The sequence below is a fragment of the Danio rerio genome, chromosome 15 (genome assembly GCF_052040795.2).
Source record: "Danio rerio strain M-AB ecotype USA chromosome 15, GRCz13ab, whole genome shotgun sequence".
NCBI lineage: Eukaryota > Metazoa > Chordata > Actinopteri > Cypriniformes > Danionidae > Danio > Danio rerio.
Window position 1 is genome coordinate 21785842 of NC_141035.1, and position 21039 is coordinate 21806880.

At 34.9% G+C, this 21039-nt stretch overlaps 1 protein-coding gene across 2 annotated transcripts in view; it reads right to left on the reverse strand.

The window, feature by feature from the left end:
• arhgap32a (Rho GTPase activating protein 32a) overlaps nucleotides 1-21039 on the reverse strand; it is a 91442-nt gene that overhangs the window by 56414 nt on the left and 13989 nt on the right. Inside the window, exons 3-5 of one of the 2 annotated variants that reach the window (XM_087283924.1) lie at nucleotides 20345-20432; nucleotides 20155-20249; nucleotides 19962-20046 (exon numbers count right to left, since the gene is read on the reverse strand). In XM_087283924.1, coding sequence (XP_087140050.1) covers nucleotides 19962-20046; nucleotides 20155-20249; nucleotides 20345-20432 — 268 coding nt within the window. Of the gene's footprint in view, nucleotides 1-3847; nucleotides 4146-19961; nucleotides 20047-20154; nucleotides 20250-20344; nucleotides 20433-21039 lie in introns of those variants that run through there. The other variant, XM_087283926.1, reaches the window with a different exon arrangement.

Genomic DNA, 21039 nt, shown 5'->3' on the forward strand with positions numbered 1-21039 from the left:
ATCAGAACCAAACTTTGTTTTTTTCTACTTATTTCTTTATAGCACTTTAAAGTGTGTTAATGGTACATTTCTCCAAAATGCTGCAGTAAAACAGGCTTCATATAATGTATGCTTAGTATTTGACTTCCTGCATCAGATCTTATTGTTGTTCTATTCTACTTATAACAAATAATAAGGTCTTTACAGTCATCTAAAGTGTAATAATGCCCCATATCCCATATACTGAAAGAAGCATACAAAATCCCCTTTAAATAAAACCAACATATATTTATAACTTAAACAATGTTTTGTTGGACTACTTTATGATTGTTTTCACTTTCTGAGGTTAGCCACGTTGTATAAAATTGCATTTAACCTTAATTGCAATGTACTGTAGTTGGCTAGGAGAAGTAGAAACGCATTCTGTGTATTTAGAAATCGTATATTTATTCTGTCCGTTTGATCTGCTATAAAATCATTTGAAGCAAAAAGATAAACTTGAGGAAATTAAAGGTAAGCCCAGAAACCAATTTCTTTAAATAACAACAGTCAAAAAAGCTAATAAATTGTTTAATAAAGCATACGTGGGAGGAAAGGGGGATAAACTTATATTTCGTTGTCATCTCTCTGTTCTGGGCGAAATGGGTGCTCTGTGGAGCGCTCTCTGTGTGGCTGCTGACATTACCGTAATGACAATAATACGCGCGCACCGAAATATAAAGCGCGGCTGGCTTGACTGTGTTTTTCCGAACCGCGGCTGGCTTGACCGCAGTGTATATCAACCAAACTACACAGTGACACAAACTTTGAATGCTATCCCTTGTTCAATGCACTGTACAAAGAAAACATTTATATTTCTATAAAATAATTAACATACCTTTTACACTCTTACAGACAAACTGACGTTTACCGTTAATCCAGTCAGGTGCAGAGGGAGTGAGTGGGTGATTGGGACGTCACGCCACTTCCCGCGCACGGCAGTTTAGAAAAATACGGACAAACAACTGTAAATGAACAGATACCATATTTACTGATGAGGAAAACGTATAAAAAGGTAAAAAATCATTAGGTAAATGCTTGTTTAAATTACATTTAACCACTCATAGCTCAGTTTGATCTTAATGAAATAAAGTCTGATCTTATTAACAATATTAAACGTAACTCACTGCTGTACTTTCCATGGGCGCTTCATAAAAGACAAAAATCATTTTAAATAACGATAAAAAGGTAATAAAGCAGTCTTTTAACTAAAATATTGTTATATGTTTTATTAATCGTACTTACCAGGGAAAAAACAGAGGAAGAAATATGTCCCGGTGTCCATCAAACGCTGTCTGAGCTGCGATCCCCTTCCCACAATGCAATTCGAAAATGTATATAAACGGAAAAACACCCGTAATACGTGTATACGGAAAAAATCTGTTAAAATATACAGTCATTTAACTGTTATTTTACAGATTTTTTTTACAGTGTACTGTGAACTTACTCAATTTAAGTATTGAGGTAATTAACTCATTACCTTTAACAGAGTTCAAAACTCTTTTCAAATTAGTAGAATTAACTTTCAGTCAATTTTGAGTAACTACACTTATTTCATTTATAAAGTTGACTGTTGGGTTTTACTAGATTTTAAGACTTTACAGCACAATTACCAGGTTACCTAATGAGCAAGTACACTACATTGGAAAAGCCAAACATTTGGATGTTGATAAGTGATGCAAGCATTAATATGCATTTGTTTACAATCTAATCTGTGCAAGAAACCACACAACAGAGAGTTCTAAATGATTAATTGATAACATGTTTGATGCCTGTAGTTTTTTCAATGCAAAATTGCAGCAAACTGTAAACTGCATATACAGTAGCTAAAATGTTTGAAGTTTTGCAGAAAGGTAAAGGTACTAGAGACACATTTTCAGCGAATTTGGGTTGCAACATTCCCAAAACACATAGCAGTTCCATTGCAAATATCTAAGTTTTTCTTTAAAGGCTTCCTCAAAAGTCTTCTATAAAACATCACAGCATCGACTTGTCCCCACAAATGAGATTCTCGGTCACAAGCCCAAGCCCAAGCGCTAAAATAAAACAGGTGCTTTAATATGCAAATAAAGCATCCAGTCAGACAAACTCCTGTCTTTGTAGTGTCTGCGGTAATTTACTTCTCTGCATCATCTCAGTAATGCATCATTCAGCACCAGCCTCCAACATCAAAGACAAGAACAGCTTTCTTTAATTGACAGAAGATGCCGATCCAACTCTGAGCCACTTCAAAGGTGCATTAAACAAATGAAAGCATTGATTATTTATAGATAAAACTAACAGAAACTTACAAAGGCTTTGACTTGAAGTGCTTAAACACATCGGTTCAGGAAAGTAAACAAACTGCATAATAAGCACTCCGTTTACAGTAAATCTGTCACCATTTTGCATCCAAGCACAGAATTTACCTTTAAATAAATAAACATTTGTTGTCACTTTAGTAATATGACCGAATTTGTTCAGTAGCTCTCAACAACCAGCAGAAATAAATCAATTTATAAATAAACCAATAATTTAATATTTGCACTGTAATATAAGAATAAATACAAAGCAATATAAGTGCAATAGGACTGGATAGTGCAAAAAATAATAATAATAATAAATCACTGCACAAATTAAAATAATAATACAGACATGCATGCAAAGTGTATTAGAATCAAAGTTACTATTATAACTAATATTTTTATCATTTTTCTGAACATTATGCAGTTAAATATACTAGAAAATAGTCAAATATATAAATAAAATAAACCCATTTTACATTAATTACAAAAATTAAAAATAAAATAAATAAATGCAAATGTAAAATATTTGAATTGCTACATAATCATCTTTTAATATAATTTATATCAAATTCAGGATTTGTTTTACAAAACTAAATCGTCAAATTTTGTAGATAATAATAATAATAATAATAATAACAACATGAAAGCTAGTTTTAAGATGTTACTAGCATCTGGAATAAAAATAACCACCTAACATGATTAAAAAAAATAAAAATAAAATATACAATAAAATTAATAAACAAAGCATAAAATAAACAAAACAAAAAACTAAAAAGTAACATAATAACAAAAATATAAATAAAATAAACTAATTTTGAATGAAATACACAAAAAATAAAATAAATAAATGTAAAGATACAATATTTGAATTGCTACATAATCATCTTTTAAGAGAATTTATATCAAATTTACTACTTTTTTAAAAACGAAATCGTCAAATTTAGTAGATAATTATAATAATAATAATAAAATGAAAGCTAGTTTTAAGATGTTACTAGCATCTGGAATAAAAATAACCACCTTGAATTGAAAAAAAAATACAAATAAAATAAAATAAAAAATAAAATAAAATAAAACAAAAATAATTTAATAAAAAATTAATAAAATAAAACTAAACATAAAGTAAACAAAACAAAGAACAAAACAAAACAAATATATAAATAAACTAATGTTAAATTAAATACATAAACTTTTTGATAAATAAATGTAAATATGTATTTGAATTGCTACATAACATAATCATCTTTTAAAAGATTTCATATCAAATCCACTACTTTTTTGTGAAAAAACTAAATAATCAAATTTAACAGATAATTATATAATAATAAAAAAATAAAGCTAGTTAAGATGTTACTAGCATCTAGAATAAAAATAATCACCTTACACAATTTCTAAGGTACAGTAACTGCAGAAAATCACACACAATATAGCATGCATGTGTGTGTGTTACAACAGTAAAACGCATGACACAGCAGGCAAGGATTTCCATTTCCTCAAAGTAATTAAAATTATCCCTCAGATACGGAAGCAGGACGGATACTCACTGATATGTCGTCTGTCTCGTCTTATCTGCACGCTCAGCCCCATTCTGACAGATGCAATAGTTCCCCACACCTGAGCCTTTCCTTCTCCAGTCTCTCTGCTGCTGCACGCAGACGCAGTAACCAGTCTCTCTCATGCACATACACACAACACCGCAAGACCCCCAAATCATTCAAAACAAAACGCCTGATTTACAGCACAATGAAAACCAGCGGAGCACTGCAGTGAAAAACACAGCGCTTCTCCATCTTCATCTCCTGCAGTAGAGCGGTGTGCATGATGCTGTGTCTAATTACAACTGAGCAAGAGGACAAATATAGAAACAGAGCCCCCACTCCACCTTCTAAGCCCCTCCCTGCGCTGGATGATGGTCCTCCCACTGAATCCATGCAGAATGAGCAGCTTTCAGACACTGATCTCAGAACAGCACAGACACATCAGTCTCTTTTTATGACAGCAGGTCTAGGATTGGGTTTGTTTTTGAGAATTTAACAAAGTAAAATAATATAATAGTAAATATTTATCATTATTATTTGTATTATTATTATTATTATTATTATTGTTGTTGTTGTTGTTGTTGTTGTTGTTGTTATTTTACTATTATTTATTATTATTATTACTATTATTTATTATTATTATTATTATTATGTAAAGGTTAGTTAAAACATTATTTAATGATATTAGACTGCAAAAAATGGTTTGGAGAATAAAATCTCCTTTTTATCGCCATTTCATGAATTATATAAATCTATAACATATTCTAAAAAGGTTTTCAGTAAAACGTACAAAATCTCACCTAGTGCAGGGCCGGATTTAGCAAATAAGCAAGGTAAGCAGCCGTTTGGGGCCGCAGGAAATGCAATGGGAAGCTTTCATTGTTGTGGTACATCAATATCATCATACTAATCATATTTACTGTTGTAATATTAGGGGAGTGACTGTAAACAGTGAGGGTTTTTAGGTGTTTCCAGCACACATGTGTACCAAACAAACAGTGCTGTTTTTGGCACTGCAGGTGTGGAACATAATTTTAAATATTACATATAGTATATCTTCCTTCTAATAAATCAAAATGCATTCTTAAATCTCAAAATTTATAATTTTTATCATTATATAGTGTACTTCCCATCCAAATAATTGCAAGATTGGTTTTTTTTTCACTTGAAAGTAAATATAGAATATTTCTAAAACGATATAACCTATAAATATAAAAAAAACACTTTATTGTCCTTTTTATAAAGTTAGATAATTTATAACATCTACAACTTTTCTACAATTTTTCAGTTTGTTTTATGTTTAAATTCCCCAAGAACAAAACATGCTGTCGTTGTCTATATACTGTATATCCAAACTTAAATGAGAACAAAACTTGCTAACTGGGTCCATCTTATTCAGACTGAACTCACTTACGAAATATGCTATCCATCTCAGATGCAGAAAAGCTAGTCAATGCTTTTATGACTTCGAGACTGGATTACTGTAATGCTCTATTTGCTGGCTGCCCAGCATCTTCTATTAACAAACTTCAATTAGTATAAAATGCAGCAGCCAGAGTTCTGACCAGGTCTAGAAAATATGATCATATCACCCCAATTTTATCCTCCTTACACTGGCTGCCTGTTAAGTTTTGTATTGAATTTAAAATATTACTTCTCACCTATAAAGCTCTAAATAATCTAGCTCCTGTTTATCTAACCAACCTTCTGTCTCGCTACAAACCAACTCGCTCTTTAAGATCTCAAAACTCAGGGCTTCTGTTAGTACCTAGAATAGCAAAATCAAGTAAAGGAGGTCGAGCCTTCTCTTTCATGGCTCCTACACTCTGGAATAGCCTTCCTGATAACGTCCGAGGCTCAGACACACTCTCCCAGTTCAAAACTAGATTAAAGACCTATCTGTTTAGTAAAGCATACACTCAATGCATCACCTAGCGGCTTCCACACAGGCTTCTGCATCTTGTTTATATACACTATGAACAGCAGCTACGCTAATTATTTTCTGAATTCTCTATTTTCACCTGGGGATACTCATCCCGAGGTCCTCAGATTATGCAGTCACTGATTGGATCCAAGACCAGCGACGAGATGATCCCAAGGATTCCATATCCGGGACCAGGCCATATCCTGAGCTGCTGCTGCGCTGATGGTCGTGGGGAGTGGAGAACATGAGTCTGATTCCAGCGACGCTCCAGGGACAGACGAGTCTTCGCTGAGGCCATCTTCCAGCCTCAACCACGGCGAATGAAGCTCTGCACAAGACTTTTGGCCAGCGGAGAAATTAAAATGGTCGTGCCCAACTGAGTCTGGTTCTCAAGGTTTTTTTTCTTCACTCCCATCAGGTGAAGTTTTTTTTCCCTCTGCGCTGTCGCCACTGCCTCGCATGGTTCAGGATTGGTAGAGCTACGCATCGATGAATTTGCTCTTCAGTGTTTGAACTCTCAGTAATGATTAAATCACACTGAACTGAGCTAAACTGAACTGAACTGAATTTAAACATTAAAACCTGAACTACACTGTTCCAGTTACTATGACCATTTATGTGAAGCTGCTTTGACACAATCTACATTGTAAAAGCGCTATACAAATAAAGCTGAATTTAATTGAACTTGAGCACATCTTGTAATTATAATGTTGTACATTAGAACTTCTGAGGTGTCAACATTTTTGATATTTTTTTCCAAAAGAGGAGGTCTATAAATAATGTTATTTTGACATAATTAAAAAGTATTTTAATACTGAATATGAGATATAGCAGAGAGCATTGAAACAAATCTAAACCTGTTGGCTATGTTGAAAACTAAACCAAAAATTAAACCTTGGAAAATTCCTCTGGTAAAAAAAGGATAAAAAAAGAATCTGACTGAATCTATAAAAACAAACCCTGTCCAACAATCAACTCATAACTTCTTCAAATACTGCATAAAAGACATTAGTGTATTTAGGTTTGCAACAGCAGGTCTATTATTTGCAGCTGTGATGAAAATGGGTAAAAAAACACCAAAGGTCAACGGCCACACCGGGGCTAAACTGATTGTTTATGTCACTCAACCAGTGGATTAAAATTCCACTTGTGTAATAAATTGCAGCACAAGCTTTTGTGGACAGAGGTAGCAATAATCCACAAGGAAATTCCTCAAGTTATATAAAAACTAGAAAGAGTAACCCAGTGATCATGAGTTGATCCTTCTCCATCTGGAGCCAGAGCTCATCTACGGTGCCATCAATTACACAAGGCCTGACAGCCATTCAATCGCGTGTCATGCATCTTCTCCTAAAAAGCAGTGCAAGGTTTATTGCGTGTCTTTGAGATGAGTCCAAAGTCTTGGAGATCAGAATTTAATCAGGCATCTCTTCAGGCCAAAATATAATAAACCATAATCCAGTGCTGACCCACTTCATAATGGAGATCCTGGATCTGGATAAATCAAAACATATTCTGAGAAGGTTTTCAGTAAACTGTACAAAATCTCACCCGGTAGTATTGTAGTTATTACACAGCAGATTTGTAGAACATCTATAATAGTAAAAAAATAAATAAAAATTTTAATGTAAAAAAAAAAATTATAATAATACTATTATAATACATACACACACACATGTGTGTGTGTGTGTGTGTGTGTGTGTGTGTGTGTGTGTGTGTGTGTGTGTGTGCGTGTATGTATATAAATATAAATATATATATATATATAAATATATATATATATATATATATATATATATATATATATTTGTGCTGTCAATCGATAAAAAAAAATAACTGATTAATCGCACCTTTTTAAAAAAAATAATCGTGATTAATCGCATTTAAAATACTGAAACTTGTCATTTTGGCTATTTAAATGTAAAATTAATGTAAACGCAAGACAAAAAATATTTAAATTCAAAATATAATTGTTTAATAGAATTTTTGTTTAACTTGTAACACAGATTTCTTCATGTAAACAACATACCCACAATAAACCATCAAGATCCTGGCTTGACAGCCATATTTATTACAGAAATTAAAACAGAGGCATGTTAAAGACATTTCAATTTCAAAACAATCAATGCCAATAAAGAAAACATTGATTTCTATGGTGGATTCTAAGTGGACTGCAAAAAAAATGCCAAAATAAAGGCATTACAGATATGGAAAATGGAAAATTATAATAATAAACTATAGAATACAAACTGTTGCACTCATTGTAAAGTTTTATTCCTGTGAGTTGAGAACATTAGTTATAGAGTAGAATCAATTTTGCTTAATCCTCCTTTACATTCATCCAGTTGCTAAGACTAGGAGTATCCCGCAAGTGCACAGAGACTTCCAAATGTCCGCAAATGAATGATGATTTCTTGCAAACCGGTCGTTAAATACATTGCACACTCTCTCGCCCCTACTCAGATACGTCGCTCACTCCGCCCCTGACACAGAAACACACACAGTCACACAAACAACACGCTGCTGACGTTTTGGCCCCAACGGCCTTCCATAATGGAGCGACTCCCCTCAGATTCAACACGCATGACCACGTTCTCAGACTTTCTGAGTACATTCACATAAGACACCAATACTCCGATTTTAATATGATTAAGATTATACTCTTATTAAAATTCTACCGTGTAGCCTAAGCAATGATTTTATTACCTTAAAGAAACACTGAGTCACAAAATGCGGAGGATTTTCTTTCTGTTCGCCATGCGATATCAACTTACAACAGAAGTCGAAAGTTAAAAATGAAACACCCGAAATTGCATGAAACTTTGGAGAGCCTTGTGATGCGACTAATTGTTTTATACTGAAACATGCCTTCAAAAAGTGCTTCATTGGTCTTATCCACATTTATTGCATGTTGAACACACGTCCACCACAACAGGAAGTAAAAAAAAAACCTGCAAATGCGTTAATTTTTTTTTTTAATTACTTAAAATTAATCGCATGCGTTAACGCACTAATTTTGACAGCGCTAATATATATATACATACATACATGCATACATACATACATACATACACATATATGTATGTATAGATGATGTGACAGCAGCCATATTGTGCCAGACTGCACACCACACAATAGCTGATTGGTGGTGGAGGGGATTTTTAGGCCCCGTTTACACTAGTGCGTTTTAGTTTGAAAACGCATAAGTTTTGCTACGGTTACGCCATCCGTCCACACTACGCCGGAGTTCTCGAGCGCCGAAAACGGAGCTTTTTGGAAACGCTGGAAAGGCCGTTTTCATTCTAAAACGCTGCTGCTCCGTCTCAGTGTGGATGGGGAAAGACGGAGACATCTGAAAACGGAGGCGGGGCTGCAGACATTCGCCTCTCTGATTGGGGCTTTTCCTCAATATTAAGTAGCCCACACACAGTTCAGTCTCGCATCCTCTTCTTGTAAGTTAAGACTTCGCAAGTTTGATCAAGGCTGCAGTCTCCCCCTTCTCAGTTTGATATGGAAAACATACCGAGGACACGGGTAAATCTTCAAAGGGAACAGTGTACTTTATAACTTCATTCACATCACCTTGGCTACATTGTTTCACTTTCTCAACAATAAAATGTAAACATGATTTAAGGAACTGCCTATTTTCTTTTTAATATTAGCAACTTAACAGACAGCAGAAATGTTGAGGCGTCGTGCTGCATGAGCGTCATCTTCACTGTGTGGATATTTATAACAAAACGGAGCCGATAACAACTGCCTCCTTTCATTTTCATTGAAAATACGAAACGCACCCTCTCTTTTGCTGAATATCAGTTTTAATAATCGATACTTATAAAAGTATAGCATACAATAAGTTTATACATTGTAGGAAATAAAGGCAATCGATCAGTCAATGTACCTGGATTAATCATTAACTTATCTTTGCGCTTAACCAAAACATTTTACCTGTAAACAAGTAACTTAATAGATTCCAATGACCAAAGTCAAGGAATTGGCCTATGTCGTTAGATAAAGACAACAACATGAATAAAATATCACGTTTAGCAAATATAGTGAGATTAGATCCAGCGGGAGATGCTTGATGAGCAGTCCGACAAGCAGAGCTCTCATCTGGGTAGAAGTGTTGGAGCGCTTGCCCGAGAGTGTGTGTGTGATCACGTGATGTGCGTTTTCAGCGTTTTGGTGTGGACGGAGAGCAGTTCAGAAACGCTGGGTAAAACGCGAGTGTGGATGCGGATCGTTTTCATTCTACAACGCAGTTTTAAAACTAAAACGCACTAGTGTAAACGGGGCCTTAATGTCCACAGAAATGATTTAACTGAAACTCCCCATCAATATACTGGAGCATTAGGACCCACATAGACCACATGCTGAGCGTCCTCTGCTAGTCTCACTAACACCACTTCTGGCAGCAACCTAGTTTTCCTATCTGGTCTCCCATCCAGGTACTGACCGGGCGCAGCCCTGCTTAGCTTCAGAGGGCAGAGGGCTTTCACACCTAGACTTTTTCACACCTAGGCAGGAGGTCATTCAACAGACATATCCCAAGTCTCCCGGAAGTGTCGGTAGTCTCCCGCAAATGCACAGAGACTCCGGGACGCCCGCAAACGAGTGATAATCTCCCAGTAATCAGCGTCTTCCTCCCGGTCTTCAAATATGTCGTGCACCCTTTTCACCCCTCCCCACCGCATCCCTCCACGCTCTTCAGACACGTCATGCACACCTTGTCAAACATCACCAAACCACTACCTCCACCTGACAGCTGAGCGGGACTCAGCAAAATAAACTGTGAAACTCTGACCAATGTGAGGAGAGTTTATTCACAAGTGACTTATTTTAGCTCTTTTGGTCCGTTTAGAAACTTTTGCAGTGTGAAAGCCAACCGCTCCAAGAGCAGAGAGCAACAATGTAACAATTTTTAATCCCTGTTTCGGAACAACTGAATTGATTCACATGTGTGAAAGCACCCTCAGAGAGCTAGCTGCCAATTTTCATAATACCATGCCATTATACATTTTTCTGGTGACTTTAAATTCTAACAAGCTGCTGGTCCCTGCCCCTTTAGAGAAGCTATGAATCTATGCACAAAAATTAAGGCTGCGGTACACTTCAAATAAACTTCTGTTTTGTTCTTTTTTTGAGGGCAAAAATACGTTTTAAAGAGGTTAAGTGATGCATTTAGAAATTTAAAAGACAACATGGTGACCATCTCCGAGTCTTTAAAATCACTCTGCTCACAAACGTAAGTGTGGATACATCTGTACCAGCTCTGCTACTCTTCCCTCCTATTCTTCTGTATTCAAGTGGCTAACCTATTGTTGTTCTTCTGTCTGACTTTCATGGACATGTGATACAAATCAATTGCGCATCAAAGAAGATGCAGTTCCAGAACACACCCTCTGATTGTACATTTGCCACAGATCTATGGTAGCTCAAAGCAGAAAGTTTGCATTGGTGAGTGGTATAAAATTGCAGAAAAATATCTGTGTTTCTGACAAATTTTGTATAAAATGACATCTGTTTCATTCTTCAATTTCGTATATTAACGCCCTATGAATTAAATCAAAGGCACAGTGTCATTTTTCACTACTAGAGGGTGCGTATTCACAATAAACAATGATAATACATCAGTGGCCTGTTTTAGTAATGAGGTTCAACCAACTCTGAGTTTAAACTTGAACTCTGAGAGGATTTGCCGAGAGATTAAAAACTCAAAGTTTTCGGTTTCAGAATAGCGGATCTAAGTTGGGTCAATCTACTTTGAGTAGACCAACTCAGGGTTAACTGCGCACACCCTGTTTTAATTAAATGTATTAAATGTATGTGCAAAACATTTAAGTAATTAAATGTATGTGCAAAACTGGAATATCGCATAAAAGATGTGCGAATAAAGCAGCATTTCCATCCAATGAGTCAAAGAGAACAAAATCATCACTTCCTGTTAAAACAGGCGCCAAATATCAACAGTAAAAACAGAATTTACTGTGGTAGAAGAAACTGCGTCAATCTTTTCTTTACCTAATAAATGTACTCGCGCCTCTGAAGACAATGTTGACACACAATGAACGTGTGGGGGCGTTAAAAGCCATGAGACGCGGAGAACACACGTTCAACACCCTCCAGAGGTCATCAATAAAATAATAACATTAATACTGAAACAGTTAAGACGTTTTAGAATAATTGACCAAAACAACATTTGAGATGTGTTACAGTGTGCTCAGCTTGATCATCATATGATCTCTTATAACAAACATTTTTTTTAATGCACATACTGTAATTTGTTCAGTAAAAGTGTTTCCATCGTAGTTCAGGTGCATCTTTTCTGTCGAATAAACGTTTGTCCAACTCAATTATGCATGTGTTTTTATGCGTATTTTCAAAAGTTATGTGCAACATGACGTTTCCATCAATCACTTTTATGCGCATCTCCAAAATGAGCATTAAAATAGGTGGGTGAAAACATAAGGTTAAGGCAAGAAATACTGCTTTGTCTTTTAAAAAGGGGAGGAGACAGACAGAAACTCAATAATAGAATAAAACCTGCTCCTGACCAGGTTAGGTTCACAGAGTTCCCACAGTAACTGACTCATAGTTAAAGTTACCTCTCAGAGTTTCTCTCATTTCAGAGTTAAAATACCCTGAGTACTGAATACTCTGATACTCTGACAGCCTTTGAAGCAAACCGGGAGCACTGAAGCGATTGCTAATGAAATGAGTGACAATTGCTGATGTGGGTTGCATAATAAAAGCAGCGAAGAAGACACAGCTCTGTATATTGTACTAAATACATGTTGTGGTTCTGTTAAATTGCTGCTCTGAGCAGTCTAATAAAGCACACAACATCTTAAACGCATTAAAGCATCTTTGGTGTTTCCTTGTTTTCAGTAAAACTAGAAATCAAAGGTGTAGGACAACACAGGACACGATCTGTCACTATAAAGGTATATCTGCCTAAATTTGATAGCTTTTTCAGTTTAAACATCTAAAGGTTATGCAGCTGTAATGCAAGACTCATTCAATTTACAATAATAATTATCTTTATTCCAGATACTAGGTCTAATAGTACAAAAGACAGAGAAAACAATATAAACCACACAATACATATTAAAAAAGGCAGGTATGCCAATATTTCATTAAAGGTGACTAAAAAAACGCACCTCAGTAAGCCTAGGATTTATCTATACCTTTAAAATGCTATTCTGAGAATTCTCCAACCGACACAAACTTCTAGATCAAATTTCTCAAAGTTAAAAATGATCAAACTCTTTCGTTACAAAAGAATTCACTTCCACTACACCATCTATGTTTTTTTTTTTTCAGAAGAATCCTCAAACAATCGTTGTAAGCAAACCTGGAGCTTATGGAGACTTTTTTTTTTTTTTTTTTTTTTTTTTTTACCACAGAGGAGCAGTGTGTAACGAACTGCAGTAAGTTCTAAAGAGGTGTTTAACCTGCTCAGGACAGAAATAAAATTTCTCAAGAGCATATTTGCTTGAACATATAACTTTCAACGTTTCCTGTGCATATCATTATCATCACTCATGTCTTCAGTAATACCATGCCCTAAATATTTAACAGTTTTACTAACATTTAAAACTTGTCCTGACAAATAAAAATCTGAAAAAAATTATATCCTTATGTTCTTTGGTTCTACATGCCATACAAACGCTGTTTTTTAATTATATTGCATATAATATCTTTGTCCATAATCTGCACAAACATTAAGCAGCTGCTGAAAACCAGCGCTACTTGGGAAAAAGATAACTAAATCATCAGCATACATTTAATGATTTATTAAAGCATCAACAAGCACACAGCCAGTCATACAATCCCTTAATTCCTCAGACAACTCGTTCATTTAAACATTAAAAAGAGCAGGTGAAATTAAACCTCCTTGTAATACTATATAACATACTTTAAATGTATTAGATATAGCATTGCCCCACTTAATCTGCATACTATAAATGGTTGCTGACAACAAAACTATTCTAACTGATGTTTTACTAATAAGGTGTGATGTTGAGACACTATTCTTGAAATCAGCACCACAAAATTACTAAGAAAAAAAGTATTGGTCACCATTCATCAAGTATATATTGCTGGGTGGTGTTTTTGGTCATTTGAATTAAGCTCAGATAGAAGAAGTATCAATATTTCTCACACAGGTCAGCAGCACTGTTTGCGCATCTCGCTGAATCCGGCAGGTTTGTGTCTGCTTTAATGAAATGGTGTTGAGTGAATGTCCTCCCCTCTGTCTGGGACGATTTATAGCGGAAAACACGGAGAATTAATCAATGTCCCAACCAGCTGCTCATATGGAGATGGTTGTGACTGTTCTCAGATCAGTGAAAGCTCATCACAGCATCACAGAATTTGGCCCAGATCTTCCTCTATCTCCATCTCTCGCTGCACTAGCAGGGAGGAGGCAGGGATCCTGAAAGCTCCTCTGTAAACCTGAGCTGAGGAATGTGGAGCATTCACACCGCCTCTGGGAGTATGCAGCAAAGCTCTACATGAGCACGCCACAGAATGGATGTTAACTCTATACCCTATTCTATGACAAAAGGCTACACCCAATGTTATTCTACAGCAGTCTATAAACAGGATTTGAATACTTAAACTACAAATAAAAAGCGTGAATGCCATTGTAATGGAGACTATAAAATAGAAAAGCAGAGTCAGTTGATAAAAACACAGGTTTAGGACAGTTATTTATGTTTTCAATAAAACAAATCTCTCATAAGTTTGGACATATGACATTACTAAAACAAAATAAGAGCTTGCTGTATGTGGTGTAATATTGGAGCAATAGCAGTGCAGTGTATGACCTGAGGGCAAAACATGAATCTTTCCAACATTTCATCTCTCATAGACATCAAAGTCAAAGACATTTTAGTGTCTATATCAAACAACATTTAAAAAATTATATATATATATATATATATATATATATATATATATACACACTTTAATCTATCTTCATAACTAATTTAGTTAAAATTAGATTAAATTATCAGGTTAAATTGTAATATTTACATTCATGACACATATATACAGTTGAAGTCAGAATTATTGACCCTCCTGAATTATTAGCCCACCGTATATTTTTCCCTAATTTCATTTTAATAGAAAGAAGATTTTTTAACCCATTTCTAAACATAAGATTTTTTTTTCCTGTGGGTTTGTTGTTTAGCTCTAATATTGTGAATCATGGATTTTGAGTAATGATACAAATGATGTACAGAAAATGTATTTTTTAATGTTTTGGACAGTCAGAATGTCTTTGCATTGATGTAGACATGAATAAGTGAATGATGATAATGTTATTTTCCTGTGTAATAACGTTTTTAAAGATGAAGGTAAATATTTATTGTGTGGTTGATAACATTTTATTGAAATGAAAATGAGATTGTTTTTAATTATTGAGTGGCCATCTAACTAATGACGTAATGTGATTGACTGTGGGATAAAAGGGTAGAGTTAGAGGATTGTATCATATACTGAGGAAGGCATAGTGCTGAAACATCTGTGTTTTGTATCATCTGAAGAATGTAAAATAAAAACTATTCAAAATAATTATTTAATCAGTGTGAATCATGACCTTCTGACTAATATTATTGACAAGATTAATGCACGAAAAAAAAAAAAAAAAAAACCAGCTCGCAGTTCAAACTTCATTACTCAATGTGTTCTGTAGACAATCGGGGGAAAAAAAAAAAAAAAAAAAAAAAAAAAATATATATATATATATATATATATATATATATATATATATATATATATATATATATATATATATATATATATATATTGATCAGAGGTGCTATTAATATTGACATTAAAATGTTTTTTAAATAATTAAAAACTGCCTTTATTCCAGCCAAAATAAAACAAATAGGAGCAGAGCTTTCCACACATAGACTTAACTTGGGCAGGCTGTCCAGGTACATTAACGGCCACCCAAGTATATTTAGTGACATGTCTTTTTTTTTTTTTTTACTATTATTATCATCCTTTTATAATATTTGTATCAGCCTAATAAAAACCAAATATGCGTGATCGATTCATTAGTGGAAAATCCTCTCTCCTTTGCCCATTTCATTCTTTATGTGCGAGACCTGTCAATACTTCCACAGTCTCACGTGCTCTGCAGACCCACAGAGATGTGCCTTTTTGACCCTTAAAATTTTTTCCGGCCGAGGTTTCTCAATCTCCTAAAATGTCCAGGATTTGGCTTTTGCATTCTAAAGCTACGATTAATCGTATGCGTTTTTGTATTACCTTTTTACTTAAGCCGCTTGGCTTTGCAGCTGATTCTGCACGCACAGTTCCAAGAGCGAGATGAACATTAAATAGTTAATTCTTGTATCTGAGGGACTCAGAAAAACTTTACTATATATTCGAAGAAGATGAAATGACTGGTCTAAATTGGCTGCAAAATATTTGTACACCAAAAGTTAATCAACGCATTTGCCCTATTTACATAAACTGTATGTTGTCTGTTTTTACTTCTTTTTCTATAATTTATTTCTCATTTCCTGATTATTTTATTAATTTGATAATGTAATTACACTATATTACATAGGCTATTTTATATACATATCTAAAATGCTTTGGCATTCACGCTGGCTTTGAACTTGAAAGAGAGAGAAGCAGATTTTACCTGTCAGTGGGTGCACATGGCTTCTGAATAGCATAAAATTAAAAGAAAAAAATTGTGGATTTCTTCTTTTATTTACATTTTTTTAAACTTTAACCAATAAAAAATAAGATTATTGTCAAAAGTTTTATTTTGTTTTGTTTTTACACATAGTGAACTATTTATGTTGCGTGGGTAAATGGGTAAATTATTCAGATGAATTAACTATTATACTGTAGTAAATACTGTGAAATATTCCTTGCTCTATTAAACATTATTTGGGAAATATTTGACTAATAATTTTGACTTCAACTGCATATAGACACAGATTCACTTAAAAAAGGCATATTAATGGGTGTCCTCTGTAAATTATAATCTATAATTGCAATACGTAACAAATGTAAAATTACTGTCCTTAAATCCATGTACAGTAGTCTTTTAGTTTTAGTTTACTTCTTTTGTCCTCAGTTAAAAAAGTTTCTATTTAGTGTCCATGCTTTTCATACATGATTCCCCCTAACATTTACACCAGACAGACAAAAGGCACAATGGAGCAAAATTCCAGCAGTCTGATATGTGAGCACTGGCATAAAATCATTCACCAGCTAAATTGTGCATGAGCTTAGAAATCAACAAAAGACAAGCTGCACTAAAGATCATTTCCTTTTGTTGCTTAACTCTCACATTTCGAATAGGAGATTATCTGTATTCCTCTGGACTCCTCCAGCCCGGTGATGTGCTCAGAGACTGGATGTGATCTAACAGAACAGGAGTCGACCTGCGTGACCTTGAGAGCTACAGCACACAGGAAGATGAAGGCGTGCACAGAGCTGAGGAACACGAGGGCAAACGTCCTGTTCGTCAGCTGTGACGTCATACCCTGCTCACGGTCCATCCAAACCAACAACCTTTTAGAGCAGTATACTGTATATACAGCAAAACTTGAGGAGGGGCTTGTTGTATATTTATAGGGAATGATATCTGCTGCTCTCTACTGGAACCCGTCAGCATAACAACACAATCTGGATGCAAAAAAGTGCTGCATTTTGAAATTATTTAAAAAAAAAAAAAATCTTGATAGACAGAGATGAGGGCTGACCATTCATAGAAGAAAACTAAAACCACATTTTTTTAGTTAAAAGCTCCAATCATCTTTTCTGATAATGTTTAATCACTCTAGAACATATATGCACAACACCACCAAGGTTTTTAGCCCTCACACAGCATAAACAAGTGAACTGACTGGCATTGAAAGGTCTGTGTACGTTGATATTTACATAAAACTAATGCAAATCACCATTTCCAGTTCACGGACATCGTAATCATCATTGTTTACAATGGCCAGGAGCATTAACATAGGACCGCCTAAATTTACATATCACTACATTAGCATATTGTTTGTTAAGCATGCAGCATTCTACCCTGTATACAATTTAAGTTCTAACCAGTACAACCATATCTTGACACATTTGCATAAATCTTAATTCTTAATAAAGGCACACTAGCAAAAAAAGAAAAACAAAAAATGTCAATAATTTGAGAACTATTACTTTTTCATGACAAAGCTTTTAAAAGTGTGTTTTCAGTAAAGACATTTAGTTCTAGGTCTCGACATGAAGATCCACCAGTATGCCAAATGTGTGTGGATTTCAGCAGTGGCATGTAACGCAGTCACACCCAATAGCCACTTTGGTGGGTTGAATTTTATATACTGTAGGCTATATATAGGGGTGTAATTGATCACAGTTGATCCATGATCCATAAATGGCATCAAATCAAAGTTAACCATTAATGGAATCCAATGAAATGATTTAAAACCATCAAGAGGATGCAAAAGAAATGTGTGAAGACAGACAGCATTAGATAGCTCGCAAAAAACTATTTATGTTCTTTCCTAACTTTTTTGGAATGCAGGGACAAATTCTGTACACCCAAAATGATGACAGTCAAAAATGCCCATCTTTGTGAAAATATTCACAAAAAAGTGAGTTTTTCCAAGTGAAATAGTAGTTGAGAAGACAAAATGGGTATACAGTATCAGTATATTGGATTTGTGTATTAGCTCTTAAAATGACCGCAGATGGTCATCACACAAAATAAGGTAAAAATCTCTCATGAATAAAGATTTTAACATTAGTAAGGGTCCGTCTACACTTCTGTTTTAGACTTCAACCCTTTCACTTACCTTATATTGTATTAAATTGTGACTAGTAAAAAGCTAAGTCACTAACTACTAGCCACAGTGGCTTGTGAGCAAAATGTTCACCATCAAGCTTTGAATATTTCACTCAAAAAAGTTTGATTTCCCATTTTAATAGCCCCCTTCAGGCTATACAGAATGTACAGGTGGTATTTTTTTCTTCAGCAAAACATTACTTTTTAGCCAAATCCATGGCCCTTGGTGATTCATAAAATGCAAGTAAACATACACCGTGTATGTTAATGGCTGCATACAGCTAATGCAAATCTACATTTCCAGTCCACCCCAATATCAACGTCCTCAATCATCATGGTTAGTATGACCACATATGCCCACATTAACATATTATCTGTATTTTTCTGACCTGTGCTGGTTAATTGTAATAGCATAAGTTAGTAGTCCTAAAGACACAGTAGCAAAAACAAAGCAAAAAATAAAAATAAAAATAAAATGGTAAACGATGGATGAAGATGACTTACAGTATATTATAAAATGTTATATAAAAGTATATTACAAACATTTAAACAAATTGGGGGAATGTAAAAAATATAAATCAACATTAATGCTTCTTTCTTTATTTTTTTAAGAAATTGACAGTAAATATTTTATATTGCTACCATATTTATAGTATGAAGGCATGCTAATTGTGAACCCTACAGTCACGTTAATGACTCATGAAGGATTATGTGACTGGAAGACTGGCGTAATGATTCTGAAAATTCAGCTTTACCGTCACAAAAATAAATGACATGTGAATGGATTTATATGAATAATATCTAAAGTAAAATATTACTGTGCTTTTTATTAAATAAAGCCCGTCTGGCAAGAACAACCATTCCATGTTCTATGTCACTTAAATAACCTTTCTTCCCCATTCTGAGGTTTGGTTTAAACTGCAGAAGATCATCTTGACCATGTCTACATGCCTAAATGCAGAGTTGTTGCCATGTGATTGGCTGATTAGAAATGTGCGTTAACAGGCAGTTGGACAGGTGTACCTGACAGTAAATAGTAATAAAGTGGCCAGTGAATGTATATAGATTAGATAATGCTATTATTTGGGAAAAAGCAGAGTGTGTATAAATGTAACAGTTTGTATAAACAGTATAAATGTATGGTGATGAACATTGACATCCATATCCACTCAATTGGCCTGAAGATCTTGTGTGAAAGCAAAAAAAAAAAAAAACCTGACCTGCGTGTAACCTAAACCAAAGGCCTAATTTCAACATGATGGATAATCTGCCAACGGTGAAACCAAGACCACAGCCAAGAAGAGCCTAATTAACACATTCCCGTCAACCATGAGTGATCATGAGCTTCGGCAGGACTGCATTTACCACAAAACCCTCACCTGCACGGAGCCAAAGTCAACATTCTCATAATGAAAGTGGGCACATTCTGCCAGCTTGGGAAAATGGCGTTTGGTGAGGGACAGTCTGCAATACAAAAAGAGCTCATCAGTATTCTCCCCCATGGGTCTGAAAGAGACAAGACAGAGAAAGGACTCCATATAAACCTTCGCTTTAATGCACATAAACACCTACTTTTTGACGTTCTTGACCTTCATGCTGGCCGTACTGACACATGAGCGTAGAGAAGACTCGGCAGGCAGTTCAGGGACCGTTGGCGCACCTCGTGCCTGTATATACAAACACACACACACATAAACAGAAGATTACACAGCACTCTAAATGCATGAAGCGTGACCTGCAGAAAGCTAGTACATACACGCACCATAACAGCAATGGCGTCCTCCCAGCCTGCAGTCTCTGCTGGCTGCAAGCTCCTGTCTTCCTCCCCCTCATCCTCCTCTGGGTGGGGCCTTAAAGAAGAGAGAAGCAGAGAGGGGTATGGTGAAATAAGCTTCACATACATTACATACAGTACATAACTCTGCACTGTATCATTTGATCATTTCACCAGTTAAATTTCAGAACTAGGATTATCTTACAGGAATAGCTTGTCAAAAATGACAAAAAAAGATGCTGTGCAGAATAGTTTTGACATATCTTGACAAATGTGATTTTATGTGTATATATATGTATGTGTATATATGTATATGTATAAAAATCACAAGGTTGATTAACCCAAAAATGAAATTTCACTCCTCATTTACCCTTACATATTTCTAAAGCTTTAAGAGTTTTTTTTCTTCTGTTAAAAGCTGAAGAACTGTAACCAGGGCTTGATGGATAGATTTACAATGTGGCAGGTTAAACAACCTGACCCACTAGCCACTTTAGCTAGTTAAAAATATATATATATTTTTTCATTGTAGTTTTTTTAAAAGCAAAGTTTGACAAAAGGGATGCCCATCGAGAAGCACGACTGATAAAAACAACTGTTCGCGCAAGCAAAAGGAAGCATGTCAATACCGAATGTGACGATTATCACATGCATTTAGAGACTCTCACACACTGAAAAGGGCA